Raw genomic sequence first — 14,609 nt, 5'->3', positions numbered from 1 at the left:
GTCAGTGTGAAGCAGTACTCGAATTACACTCCCTGATTGATGTATACACATGCAAGCTGTTTTAAAGCACTTTAGGCCTGCAATTTAGCATTCACTGTGATTTCTGGCCTTAAAGCGCTGGTTTGTGTCCAATCCAGATTTTTCCCCTGGACTTTTGCCGTGTATCCCACTCCGCCATGCCCCCCTCCAGGTGTTAGACCCCTTAGAACATATTTTCCATCACTTTTGTGGCCAGCATAAATGTTTTTAGTTTTCAAAGTTCGCCTCCCCATTGAAGTCTATTGCGGTTTGCGCGAACCGAACTTTCGCGGGAGGTTCGCGAACCTAAAGTCGGAGGTTCGGGCCATCTCTAGTGACTGCTTTGTCAAACCTGCAATAATACTAAATTTGGTTGGGGAGGGGCATTAAATTTAATTTTACATTGCAAATACTGGAGAAGGGTGTCTTTCACTGTAAAGTCTTCTGTGTCCAGAGGCTGACTTTAAATGATGCTTTTTCATACCAGCTAGTTTGAATGGCGCAACAAAACAGTGAGTTCCACAACAGTCATTACTGTTTGCATTGGTGGAGATATTGGTCACCTCAGCACATTCTTGCTTTAGTGAGTCCTAATTTGTCCGCCTTGGACGCCAGTCATGACCTCCTGAAGTAGGGTGACCTGAATGAGTGCAGGTCTGTCACATTTCCTTGTCTGATTTACCCTGGCTACTTCCACAGTACAGATTAACGTGTAAGAGCAATTTGGCTACCCCAGAACAAATCCATGCCGACTGCATACATATTAGTAAATCTTCGCAACCTTTTTGTTTACATTTTTTAAGCTCTAGATGTAGTGCTGCATGGAGTTAAAATTTTACTGTATAGCCTTTAAATGACATTATTGAATGAGTGCTATATGTGTGTGCATGCATTATTCAGCTACATAAATAAACGATCGCTGGTAGAGGTCTGACGAATAGACCAGCTATCTTATTCCACTTTTAAGGTTAGCAGTGTTCTGGTGGTCTGGCAATATTATTGTTCTTTCATTTAATTATTCCCAGTAGCAGTGAACAAGTTAATTAAATTGTGATGCTGTCACAGAGCCGAGATGTATCCTCCGTCTCTGCTTGTCCTCTCCAGCACTTGTGTGCCCGTCCCCAGAGAGCCATTCATTCAGCAGATGGTTTGAAAGCAAGGACAGACCTCTCTTCATAACTTGCCTGAGCCTAATGAGAAAAGACAGTGCAGCCTTAATGTATACCTTGAATCCTCTATTGCACTTCATTGCATCTGTGATATATATGCTTTCAAGGATATCTATTTTATATGGCAAAAAACATGCTGGAATGTGCTACGCTAAAAATAGAAATAAAATAAAAAATAGTTATGACCACCCTTAGTGCAGCAGTAAATGTGCTAGCCATTTCTACAGGTACTTGCTCTATTCTAAGCACCCTGGAAACCTTTTCCACTGCAGACTTTCAATATGAAATGCGAGCACTCCAAAAAAAAGTTGTACAAGGGAAATGTGATGCAAAAGCTGGAGCCCTATTGGACAAGCCCTCAAAGATACTTATAAACGCTTAATACATGTATTAGTAAAAGAGTTGTCTATTAGAATCATGAATGTATGTCCTTGTACTTGTTTCAATAGTCCTACACACTTAAATAAGGCCTGAAACACACCAGAGGAGTTTTTCTGAGCGTTTTGAGTTTTTAAACCTCCTGCTAATGTTATCCTAGGTGTCTGTGCACACTGGAGCAATGAGGTTTTGTAAAACACCCCATAGCATTACATTGGGAAGAGGTTTTGAAACCTCTAAAAGCTCTTCCCAATGTAATGCTATGGGGTTTTTTACAAAACCTCATTGCTCCAGTGTGCACAGACACATAGGATAACATTAGCAGCAGATTTAAAAACTCAAAACGCTCAGAAAAACTCCTCTGGTGTGTTTCAGGCCTTACACTGTGCTGCTGAGCACAACCCTGTGGAATCACACTATACTGACATGCAAAAGCAATCTGTATGTCACACAGTATTTGCAATGTCTATATTCCACCAGCTCGGCCTCTGTGTCACAAAAATGTTAGCCTTGTTGTCCATACAGGAGTGGCGGGGGATATACAAGGACCGCCCCTCTTGTCTGATACTCAAGAATTGCACTCACACTAACTTTTGTTTAGAAGTACGAGGACGAATGTACATTCCAATAGACAAATATTTCGCAAATGACGTTATTAAATTTGTATATGTACCTTTGAGGGCTTTTCCAGTAGGATTCCAGTTTTTCCACTGCAGGCTTTGGATGTTTTACGTGCTTCTTTGCCAGCAAGTAATTTCAGATTGGCTTGGTGCTGATGAGAATGAGTTCAGAGCTCTTTGGGCTCATCATATGTTACCAGAGTCCTTGTTCCAGGGGTCATTCCTAAACTGAAGCCCCAAGCAAGACAACCTCACATCCCACATACGCACATTTCATATCTGCAGATTTAGGACATGCTGTGGGGACCAAGCTGGGGTGATCTGAGTTTTGGGGTAATTGAGCCTCATATATTTAATAAAGGTGCCCGTTGAAAAGGGTGCAGGAAGTATTTGATAGTGGAATATCCATAAAATTACTGATATTCTAACCCAAAGTGACCCCCCCCATCCTCCCCAGGTGGTGTCTAACTTTAACCTGGATCCCACACCAGTGAGTACCTAACAGAGGTTTTACAGGTTTCAGAGCATTGGGCTCAGCACAGCAATGCCACTGTGTACTCATGCCCTTAACAGTTTGCTTTTTTTTTTCTTTTCTGTTCACATATTTCAAATGCAAATAGGCCAATAACCTAAAGATAATTATAATCTCAGAAAAAAAAATCACACATTTGTCCATGTATTGTTATACCCAGGTATACCTTACTCACAATTTGTCTTATCAGATTATAGGTGCTTTGACAAATCTGTCTAAAACATACTGATATGCGTGAACCATGTTTTAATACTATATAGAAAAAAAGGGGAGACCGAAAGCCCAATATAGTGTAGTATGTATTGGAGTAGGGAGAAAAGTAGAAAGTAAGCAATTATACTTACAAACCAGGGTTACCACATAGGAAACCACTGTATAAGCAGGTGGGGAGATTAGGCCTGTCCCCACTCAGGACTAAGATGTCGCTCGCTGTAGACCAGGAGAAGAGGGTATAAAAACCCCTCCACCACGGGGTGGACACTGGTACTGTTGAAGGTGAACAGAGGTGCCAAAAGGATAAAATATGCTAAAAAACAGATACACAGCTGTTGATTTTTCAGCACGAAAAATGTATTCACATACTCCAATTATAACAGGCAATGCGTTTCGCAGGTATATTCCCACTTCCTCAGGCAATAACAGGAGTATCACACTACAGGACAGACAAAAAGGAGCTATAAGACTGCTGTGTATATTGTGGTAATTAACCACTTCTGTGCCAGGGGGGTATTTTGCTGATCGGTGCTGCGTGGGCTCTCCAGCCCGCAGCACCGAACAGCTAGCAGCCAGGGCGATCAGACTTCCCCCCCCCCCTTTTTTTTCCCCACTAGGGGGATGTCCTGCTGGGGGGGTCTGTTCGCCGCCGGCTGCTTGCGCTTGCGGGGGGGCTCTTCAAAGCCCCCCTCCGCAGTGCTTCCTGGCCTCCTTCCCCTTCCCTCCCTCTCCCTCCCCCTGTGAGCGGCGCAGGACGGCCTGATGGGATAGGCTTTAGCCTATCAGATGCCGGCGATCCCCGGCCAATCAGAGGCCGGGGATCGCCGATCTCCTCTACGGCGCTGCTGCGCAGCAGCGCCGTATACATGTAAACACCGGGGAAGATCTTCCCCGCGTGTTTACATTTACCCTGCGAGCCGCGATCGGCGGCTCGCAGGGTGTTCACGGAGACTCCCTCAGTGAACTGACATCCATGCAATCAACTTCAGGATTCAGGGGCGTACTTCAGCGTACGCAGAATCCTGAAGTGGTTAAACATGTCTGTCTATATTCATATATACGCGTATAAATCGAGCTGGTAGTGTATATTAATTAACCATGCAGGTAGTTTTGAGGATTTATGGTGAGGGGAAAGAAAGTTTAATCTGGGTGGGCGGCTGGGGGCTGCGGAGGGCTAAGTGATACTAGCTGCATGTGTACAGTTCTGTGCCCAATACTGGGTATGTGCATAGAGTGCATAAGGTTATGTAACAGGGATGTGTGAGCAATTAAATGTCTTTTTTTTTTTTTTCCCCATGTAGGAGCTGCCAAGGATTCATGCACATGAAGCTGTCGCGTACCAAAGAAAACCAGTATATACTGGGACAGAACAGCCCGCCTTTTGACAGCGTACCAGAAATAATCCATTACTACACCACCCACAAGTTACCAATCAAGGGAGCTGAACACATGTCCTTGCTCTACCCAGTTGCAATCCGGACTTTGTAGCCTTGGGCTGGAGGCAGCTTATGGACTGGCGTGGACAGCCCACATAATCGTGTACAGAATAAAAACAAGGATACTCAATGATGGTACATGATCTGGATTGTAGAATCCGCAATCCGCTGTTCTTAACTTTGCATTAGCAACTTGTCAATCATAGAAAAATGAACGTAATCAACTGGAATGGGTGCACTGCCTGTTCATATACCATGGTCTGGGGCTTTGTGCCCTGAAAGTTGCAATACTACTATGTTCAGCTTAAAATGCTTGTTATTTACAAAGAACCTTTGTTTTATTTCTATATCTACTATTCTGTACAATAGTTGTTCTACAACAGTTACCAACAAGGGAATTTGATCCCAGGTTTGAAGTGTGTGTGAGCGTATGTAACAATATTTCTACAAAAAGTTCAGCAATACTGTATTTACCTTGTTAGGGAGTAAAGAGGCCAAGTGAACAGAGCAGATTGTGAAGGTTCACTTCAGTTTTTAGGTGCATGGTGAATGCAATAACTACATGTTAGGTTTTTAAAAAGTTTATTTTTGTAGCATTAGACTAAGACTCCTTTGAGTTTCTCTGCCATTTTCCCCAATAAAACCACTGTATTTTTTTTTAATTACAAACCTATTTTTTAGCTGTAGTTTAAGAACTGACAAAAATCAGTCTTATTTGTCTTATCTGTCTGTCGCCTATGTTGTTACAAGAACATAATCACTGTATTTAAAGGGCAGCTAAAACTGTTTACATAATAAGTTATTAAAAAAACACCCCAGTCATTTTCCTAATGGCTACTGTTAAAATTATTGTCCATATTGTTTTTGGTTTTGCAATCTTTGTGCATCAAAATGAGCTTGTCTTTGTTAAGCTCTATGTGGTAACTAAAAAAAAAAAAAAAAAAAAAGGCACTGGGACTCCCCCATTTTGTGAAAGAGTTTTACCACTTGTTCCTGCACAGTTTTTTATGCTTTCAAACGATAAAAATTATTAGAGCTGCTCCATAATCCACAAGCCACACAGGAATTATGCAGCACCCATAATGGCACTGATGATTTGTAAGCTGGAAACAAAGCAAAATTGATCTTCATCCTTCAATTTAGTTCCACATTTTATTACTTCAGATATCATAAAACTGGCTGATTTCCAGATACAGCTTTGAAATGCTCAATGAAGTCCTACCACTCCAAAACTGCAGATATTTTAGGTGGTAGACAAAGTGGGGTTTAGTGAAATGGTCATGTACTTGTTAGTTTGATGATACATCAAGGTACTGCTCAACTTGTGATATAATTTGTGTATCTCACCACAGTTGAATAGTCACTTCTTCAGCCACCTTTTAGTAGTTCATATGATGATTGACCCAAATCAGGGTTTACACACTTTTTAGTACATCTGCTAGAATAGATCATACAGACACACTAGTGTTCCCCATCCTTCATAAATTCGTATTTGAGGCCATCTGTATCGGTAAACTAAGCCATTTGTTTTAATGGCTATGATCGTAACTATATTCAGTAATAAAATAAACAGAGCATTTACTGTAATGTTTCTTTAAATTTTTAATCCAGTTTAACCATCCAGGCGTTTATTTTATTTTTTTCAGCGCTCGCCCGTGGGTGTTTTTTTTTTTTTTTATCATGTAGCTAGCCTAGCGCTAGCTACATGATTGCCCTATCCCTGTGCCAGCCCTCCGCAGCCGGCGATCATACCCAACAGGAAATCCCACTCTGAACAGGATTTCCTGTTAGGGCTTCCCTCGTCGCCATGGCGATGATCGGAATTACATCATCAACGTCGGGGAGTCCCGATCCACCCCATAGCGCAGCCTGGCGGTGATTGGCCAGGCTGCGCTGCGGGTCTGGCGGGGCCTCTTTCGTGGCGTGTAGAGTCGGATTGGAGGCGATCGATTCAAACATGCAGCTAGCAAAGTGCTAGCTGCGTGTTTAAAAACCATACCGCCTAGGTGGTTAACATTTCTAATCTAGGTTTGTCATCTTAAATCAGATTGCTTTGTATTACACACTGTGCAGAGAAGCGTACACCATTTTCCTTTCCCATTTCAAGCTAGGGCTGGCTGTGTTTAAGATTTACAGAAATAAACCTTGCTGCAGATAAACCTCTTAACTGAATAATCTTGCAATGTAATTTCTATCAAGCGTTAGTAAGTTGTTTACCGTATAGATCTGAAATGTTAATATTTGGTTCAGATCATTTTAGGTTAGTAAGACTTTTTTATGTACCTTGCACATGAACAGAAATGGAATGATTAAGATTTACGTGGCTCAATAGGTCATTACATTTAGTGGCTACGGCTCAAAATTATTAACGTTTGAGCTGCAAAGTGTAACCTTCAAGAAGAACTCAGATTGTCATTGCGTTATTTTGCACTCTCAGCCACTGTCCACTCTTCATGACTGTTGTTTTTCAGCACACTGAGAACACTTGTGTTGGCGGTTTTGTGAGCGTTCTAGGGTTTTGCAGTGCTCTGAGCTCATTCTGCATATATGATTGTGGATTTAGTCAGTGATTTTCTGTGACTGTTCACGATTTTTTTGGACTGCATTGCTATGTATTTAATTTGGAAACCAGTTTGTTGATTGGAAAAAAGCTTACTGGTATGCAATCTAAAATCGTGACAAAGTAAATGAAAGAAAATGTGTGATACCCGAGCAGACCACTGACAATGATGGCCAATGTGGAAGTGTATGTGCTGCCCAATGGGCATGATTCTACTATGTGTGCTCCCTGCCTAAGAGCTTGATGCATGAAAGTGCACTAAATATACTGCGCATACACAGCGCAGGTTAATAATCCTGTGCGCACACGGTCATATCAGAGTAGCATGCACACGCAACTGCCATGTGATGCCCTTGTAGCACGGCCGTAGAAGCAGCTGCGCTAATGGAGTACCACGGTCATGCTACTAGTGCATCAGTTACGGACACACGCAGTTATATTAATCCTCCCTGTGTTTACGGTAATATTAACCTGAGCTGTGTGTGTTATATTTAGCATACTTTCATGCATCAAGGCCTAAGGGTGATAAATGAATTAACATTCCAGCTGAACAGAGTCTTGTATTCTGGAGTATAATTATGCTTTAGAAAATTATTTCACTCTTCATTCATTATAATCCTAAACTACTCATAAAGAATAAAAGAAAAAAATATTGTCATGATAAAAAAGATAAATAGGGAAATTAAGTATAAAGGCTTTATCCATTGAAACTAAAAACTAAGCCAAATATCTATTTTTTCGGTTTACTCACATGGGGAAGGGCATCCGAGCCAATATAGTGAAAACGCTTTGCACTGGAGACACACCCCTAAATACAACCCCCAGAAATTATGAACATTTTTTTCCATCCTGCTACAGAAAATGTTATGCAAGTCTTATCTACATAGTAGCATATGGTTGTAATTCTCTGTGTTGATAGTTTCGGGCCTCCTCCACCACTCCTAGATCAGTTCTGGAACCTGCACATCATGACCTCATAGATAGTCTAACATTAAGTCTGTGCAGAAGCTAAATTGGCACAAGAAGTGATGTAAATGGCTCATAACCCTCAATTAAAGACAGATTGATGGAAAATGCAGCTAGACAGTTAACTTTGATTTACATACACCAATTGCTTCCATCCTTGCCATCGTATAACACTGTATGGAGATCTTTCAGTGCCTACATAAATGTTTAGCTCATAACATTTGTCATTTTTCCTTTCAGCCTTAGATCTGTGAGCTGTCATTCATCAAAGGCTCCATTTTTTTATACATATATAGAAGGCTTCACTGAGTTGACTTCCACAGCTACATCTGGGAGGAAAAGGAAGCCATTTTTGAAGCAAGGAGCCAGGCTTTTAAGTATTTAATGTTTCATGGCTTTTTTAAACCTATTCCCTTACTCTCCCCTTCTCCAGAGAAATAAATAATGCACATCGCTACTTTAAGGTTTTAGTCTGTGTTGACATTTAGCTCAATACGGAATGTGTCACTTAATTGTTATACAAGAATGTACCATTAATGATATTAGGTTTTTATATTAGTTCGGTGTTTCTCAAACCTGTCCTTGTGACTCCCCAATGGAGCATAATTTGCAGGCAACCTCACCTTGTGCACAGGTGGGGTAATTAGTGTCTCAGCTACATGGAATCCACCTAGCTGAGACACTAATTACCACACCTGTGCATTGGTTAGGTTGCCTGCAAAACATGCACTGTTGGGGGGTCACGAGGACAGGTTTGAGAAGCACTGTATAGTTTATTTTCTCATTTGATATGACTTATGTTTTTTGAAGAGTTAAGAATTAAAGAAATGTTTATTTGTATGCTGTGCAGATCAGACATACTCCTACAGGCAAATAAATTTGTTATGTCATCCATGTGAATTATGTGAGTAATAAACAAAAGTACATTACAGCATATGGGGCTCAACTAAGTAAGCTGGTAAAGTGATCAACTGAGTGCAACACGATTGCAACCAATCCAACATCGACCGTCACTGCATTTGCTGCAATAAACAGTCATATTAACTGCTACTGGATACTGCACTGTATATTCAAACTGAGGTATTGTGAAATAACCCAGTAATACAGTATAGCCTATGTGACTGGTTCAAGCATTGCTCATGTTATCTGGAAGTGTATGTGACTTAAATAACTAATAGAAATCATTATCAAATAACTTCATTATTTTTTCATCATAGTCAGACATGGGGCAAACCATACAAAATGGAAGTAAAACAAATGTTCAATCTCTGTCTGTTCAAAACGCTGTCATATTTTGCTCTAAATCTGTTTTATTGATGAATGTTACTATTCTCTGTCTCTGTCCACCAGGTGAAATGTCTGGGTATGTTTACCCTGGGGTTGAAGGAATCTGCTCTTTCTTGCTCTCTTTGTTTGTGTTTCTACTGCTGTTACAATTTTGTTTGTGAATTTTGCCTTGTTAAATAAATACTGTCTATTTAATGTATCCATTTTATTTTTACCATTCTTTTATATAGCTAGATTTAAAGCTTGTCTGTTCTGGTCTTGTGTGGTCTATTTATGGGGAAAATTAAAGGATAATTCCTGTTAAATAGACATTTATTGAAAAGGAAGTTAGGGCATAATACATTTGTAATATACAGCAAGCGTTCTGCTATCCGATGGCATCTGTATTCATTTAATCTTTCTTTTTAAACTGCTGAAGCAGGAACTTTATATTCATAGTGTAACATAAAACAACCAGCTCTAATACCAGCTAAAATATTTTTATCTTTACATTGATACTCCAACTAACCCCAAAAGTATATAACAATATGTAATGTGTTCACTTTAATCTTTTGGGTGATTAAATGAGAATCTGGATAAACTTGCCAGGTAACGCAAACCACGAACCTCAAGCAAGAAGTATATGGAGGCTGTCATATTTATTTCTTTTTAAAGTGGAATTTAACTCTTGCACAGAACAGAAGGAAAACCTAGAAAAATGTACCCTGTATGTATTTAGCGAGTTCAGCCTGCTTAATTTCCCCTCATTTGTGTCTAATCACAAGCTGTCATGTGATCTCTCCCCTGTGTCACATGCTGCCATGGCAGAGATGACAGATAAGCTCATTTGAAAGCACAGGATGGTAACAATATGTCGGCTTCCATAAATCAGGAAGTAGACACACTGCAGATTTATAGCAGATTTGTATCAGCTGTAACAAAGAAATGTTTTTTGTTTAAAGGTTATTATGCTGTTGCGTATCTTTTAGAGCAGAGAGGACGTTCTGAGTTCAGGGCCGCTTCAAACCATGCCAGTTGCTCGGCAGTCCTGCTTCTCTATTTGTCTGCAGTAATGTCTGAATCACACCAGAAACAAGCATGCAGTTCATTTTGTCAGATCCTACAATGATGTCAAAAACCCTTGATCTGCATATGCTTGTTCAGTGTCTATGGCTAAATGTATTAGAGGTATAGTATCAGTAGGATAGGCAGGCAACTGGTATTACTTAAAATGATCCAGATCTTCTCACTTCAGGTGTCCTTAAAAAAAAACAAAAAAAAACAAAACAAAAAAACAGTATGGCTACTCTACCCCTTTCGGAATTCAAACAGTTGTTATGTACTGTTATCCTTCAGAGTAAAAGAATATAAGTCATTGCTAAGCATTATGCGAACTATAGTCCTGTATCTAACAGGCAGTTGATGCTGTAGATGCCAAATTCACCCTAAGCCTTACATCTGGAGTAATGTAATTTCACTAATATTCATCTGGATGTTCAATACTATTTTAAGCTATCTGTATACTTTAGGTTTTAAAATGAATCTGGTCAGACATTGATGTAATCTTATAGTGATTAGCCAGAGTAATGTATCAGTGATTCTAAGACTGAATAGATGGAGGATGCCATCATAAACATTTCATCTTTAAAGGGAGACTGTACTCAATAAATGTGTATGTGAAAGTCTTCAACTTATCTAGCAATGCAAAACCACACAGAATCTTTGCCAAGGCCTCATGCTGAAGCCTCACAATAAAGAATCTGTAAAGAATGGAGTAAAAGATCATTACAAATCACTAAAATGTTCATTCAAAGCATAAGAGTCCAAAGTATCAGAATCTGCAGCCCAGAACAGAATTATATATAAACCTCCATCGTGGCAGTGTTACAACACATAAAGTTGCCTAAGTTGCAGATCACAGCGTACCAACCACCAAGCCCCATAAAATCAGAGATGGAAATTAATAAGCAACAATGCCATTTGTTCTAGTAAATAGTAATATGTCTTTAACTGCACTTACCTATAGAACATTTGAACCCGTTCCAGCCTGCCACTCCAGTCCATACCCTGTTACTCCTGACTATTTTTGGTAGCCTGTCAGGGCATGGCCTGGTGGTCACCTGCAGCAAAACTAGTCTTCTTCCCACAGGGGTAGCAGCCCATAGCTCTTTGTGGAATGCACTGATGACCAGTGGTCACTTCCACAGCCTGGGAATGCCCCATGTTTTCCTCTGGTGCTGAGACCAACCGGGCCCTAACAGGGAATTGGCAATGCTGTTATCCATGGAATATATTTTCATTGACCTTCCTCTGGGAAGACCTACAAGATTACCAAATATACCAACTATTCTACTTCTCATTGTCTTTATCCTGTGGTCTTATGTGGGTAAAAGTGCAGCCCCCTTTAATGCTAGGAATACACGGTTCGTTTCTTGCGTGGCTTTCTGCTCTCGATCGTTTTTGCCGCTCGATTCTGCAGTCTACTCTCTTATCTTCCGTTCGTTTTTCATATCTTTTTCATTTCACTTCTATCAGAAAACGAGCGGCCAAAGGATCAAAAGTGGACATGGGAATCGGGAATGATCTATCAAATCTAATCGGCTAAAAAACAAACCGTGTATCCCCAGCATAAGAAATGTTTTTCAAACCATAGCATATATGTATGGCTTGCAAGTGGAGGGGGCAATGAGAGGCTAATACTGTTGAGGTGACGCAAATCTTACATGGATCTCCTGCAAATGAATTCAGCTTGGAATGGGACAGAAATGATCAGCTACCGCATTTGATTAATCAAAATTCAACCTCCATAAATGTTCAGAAAATGTGCATAAAATTTGTACCAACTGAAAATTATTAGCATCTCATTGGCCATCTCGTAATCAATAAATACTCTGATAATGTGGGGCTAACTGTTTATAACCCTCTGTCACACTGAGGTGCTTCCACTCCACTGGTTCAAAGTTGGTGCTGTAAATGATCCTGCAATGGGGGACCTGAGAATACTATGGGATCTTTAGCTAGAGGTAATAAAAAAAGGACGGCCACCTTATTGAAAGTTCAGGTACCGTTAAATATTTATTTATATTTTTTTAAAACTCTGGGTCTAAAAATGAATAGGGTATACGTGTGCTATAAGCTGTTGGCACTGAATGCATGGCTGGCTTTACAGGAACTTAACCCTTAGGGGACCGGCTGCCTAATCCCCCCCTTAAGGACCAGGCCATTTTACATGTAGGGGGGGGGGGCGCATTTGAGGGAGGGGGGCAGGCAGCCGGATCTTCAGTATAGCATGGTGTCCCCTGTGTAGCCTGGTGTCACTCTAAAATGCCAGCAGCCTTTACTCACCTCCCAGACTCAAGCGATGAGCAGCTCTAGCCCCCTTCGCTCTGGCCCGGCATCCTCACTTGCACTGCTGTTAAGTTCCAGGTCGCGGCTTGATGAGGTCATCAAGCCGGGACCCGACACTTACATCAGAATGAGCGGGGGTGCCAGCCAGAGCAGAGGGGAGTGGCAATCGGTGGGGAAATGTCAGGAAGGTGAGTGGATCCTCTTTTTCCCCTCCTACCACCACTGCTGTAATAGTGATCAATAAGATCCGCCGGATGTCATATGATGGCTTAATCTCCCCTCTCTGGTACGTTGGGAGTGAAAATGGCAGGTGATGTAAATCCTACGCCGCAACAGGCTTAGACTGCCACAAATGCGGTGTAGGATTTACTACTGGCAGTCCCCAAAAGGTTAAAGTGGGACAAAACTCTGATATAACATTCAATAAAAATGTGTTTTCTTACATTTAATTACCGATTCAGTTACTATCATTGATTTTGTGCACATGTAATACTGTCATTTTACAAATTATAGGTTCCTAAAGTACAGCTTATCTGCTGTAAAAGCTGCCATTGCATTTTATTGTATAGCTGCTTGTATTTATGTATTACAATCTATCTAGTGATCAATTCTCACCTCTCCTCTTCTCAGTTCAGTTTCAGCGCGCTGCTGGGTGTATACTAAATGTATCTAACAAAGGAATGTAGAAAAAAGATAATATTCTCACCTCTTTGGATGCGGCCAGAAAGCAAGGAACTTTCTACTGAAAAACAAAGTGCTGTGTTTCACATTTTGAATGTTGCTCTGCTACAATTTTTTGTGGTAGTAGATTTTACTCTGTAAATCTTTTAGAGCAAAATGCTGAGTTTCATATCACTTTAAAATAATTTACATATTCATTTATTGTGATTCATTATGGGGGTTTCTTGCTCGTGTGAGCTGAATATTTAAAAATACCTTTGGTTTTAAGAAGACAAAATTGCACTTTGAGTTTACATTGTGAAGCTGCAAAAGCAATAGAAATTACTGAGTGGTCACATATGCTTTTGTCTAGAGGTCAGTAAAATTAATCTCTGAAGAAATGACCCTACAACACACAACTAGGTTGCAATCAGAAAGCCAAGGAAGCCACTTTTAAATGTCAGACACAATTCTGCATTCCTGACAGGTCTGCTCTATTCTCAGTCAAACATTTTATCGGAGGAATTTGAAGGTACATCTGACAAATGGATGACACTTTCAACAGGCTGGGGACATTTGGCAGATTTCAGAAGGGTTTCTCGAAATGTGAATTTATTTTAATGGTTTCCAGTGAAAGGTAAAAGGAAAAGTTGCAGGAAGTCTTCAGTTACTATGACCTCTCTGAATCTAGAAAGGAATAGTGCATTTTAGATGCAGCCTTTGTTTATTGAACTCCTATAGAGGAGAGATGAATTCATTTTCTGAAAGCTTTTCAATTTTACTGATGGACAGGAGGTCATCAGCCTGATTTCTCTGCTTTGCTTAGCCACTCATCCCACTTCAGAAACACTACACACATTCTGATGTCCATAATCGAGCTGCATGTTTCTCAACACAAAGACAGCAGACATGTTTACTTATTGAAAGATCTAGGGGGGAAAAAGACAGTTCGGCTTTGAGAGTTTATAGGATAATTGTGTGAATTATGGAAATATAGATAATTAACCCAATTGTTAGATAAGCACCCCCTGAATACACCTGCGCAGCAGTTACGTTTGTGGTTCAGAGGCGTCAACATGAAGTAGAATGATTAAAAACAATGTAAAAGAAGATAAAAGTAAACGTTTAGGGGAAAATGCAATGGTAAGGTTATGAACTGTAATTTTATTGATCCAAATTAACAAAACTCTCATGAATTACCATGTGATTCTCGGGACTAAATTAACTTTCAACCATCAAAATAAAGGAAGAAAGGCAGCCTGGTTATTAATGTTTTGCACTGTGCATAGCTCAGTCAGTGTGAGCGCACTCTCTGGCCCAAACCACAGAAAGGGTGAAGTGTGCAGAGCACCAGTGCCCGGGTACCACAGGAAATCCAATAGACTGTATTTGTTGAACTCCACACCACTTTAATTGTTAATCTTAATTTATTGCATCATAAAA

The 14,609-nt window shown here is 40.4% G+C and overlaps 1 protein-coding gene across 4 annotated transcripts in view; it reads left to right on the top strand.

Moving 5' to 3' along the window:
* The window catches only part of SHF (Src homology 2 domain containing F), a 345,620-nt gene extending 336,242 nt beyond the window's left edge, over positions 1-9,378 (top strand). For 3 of the 4 annotated variants that reach the window (XM_068275596.1, XM_068275595.1, XM_068275594.1), the window contains one exon: positions 4,232-9,378. In XM_068275596.1, the coding sequence (XP_068131697.1) occupies positions 4,232-4,418 (187 nt within the window). In that variant the 3' untranslated portion in view covers positions 4,419-9,378. The remainder of the gene's footprint in view (positions 1-4,231) is intronic. The other variant, XM_068275597.1, reaches the window with a different exon arrangement.
* Positions 9,379-14,609: the final 5,231 nt, after the last annotated feature.

The sequence above is a fragment of the Hyperolius riggenbachi genome, chromosome 3 (genome assembly GCF_040937935.1).
Source record: "Hyperolius riggenbachi isolate aHypRig1 chromosome 3, aHypRig1.pri, whole genome shotgun sequence".
Classification (NCBI taxonomy): Eukaryota; Metazoa; Chordata; class Amphibia; order Anura; family Hyperoliidae; genus Hyperolius; species Hyperolius riggenbachi.
This window is presented reverse-complemented; position numbering and strand designations above follow the sequence as displayed.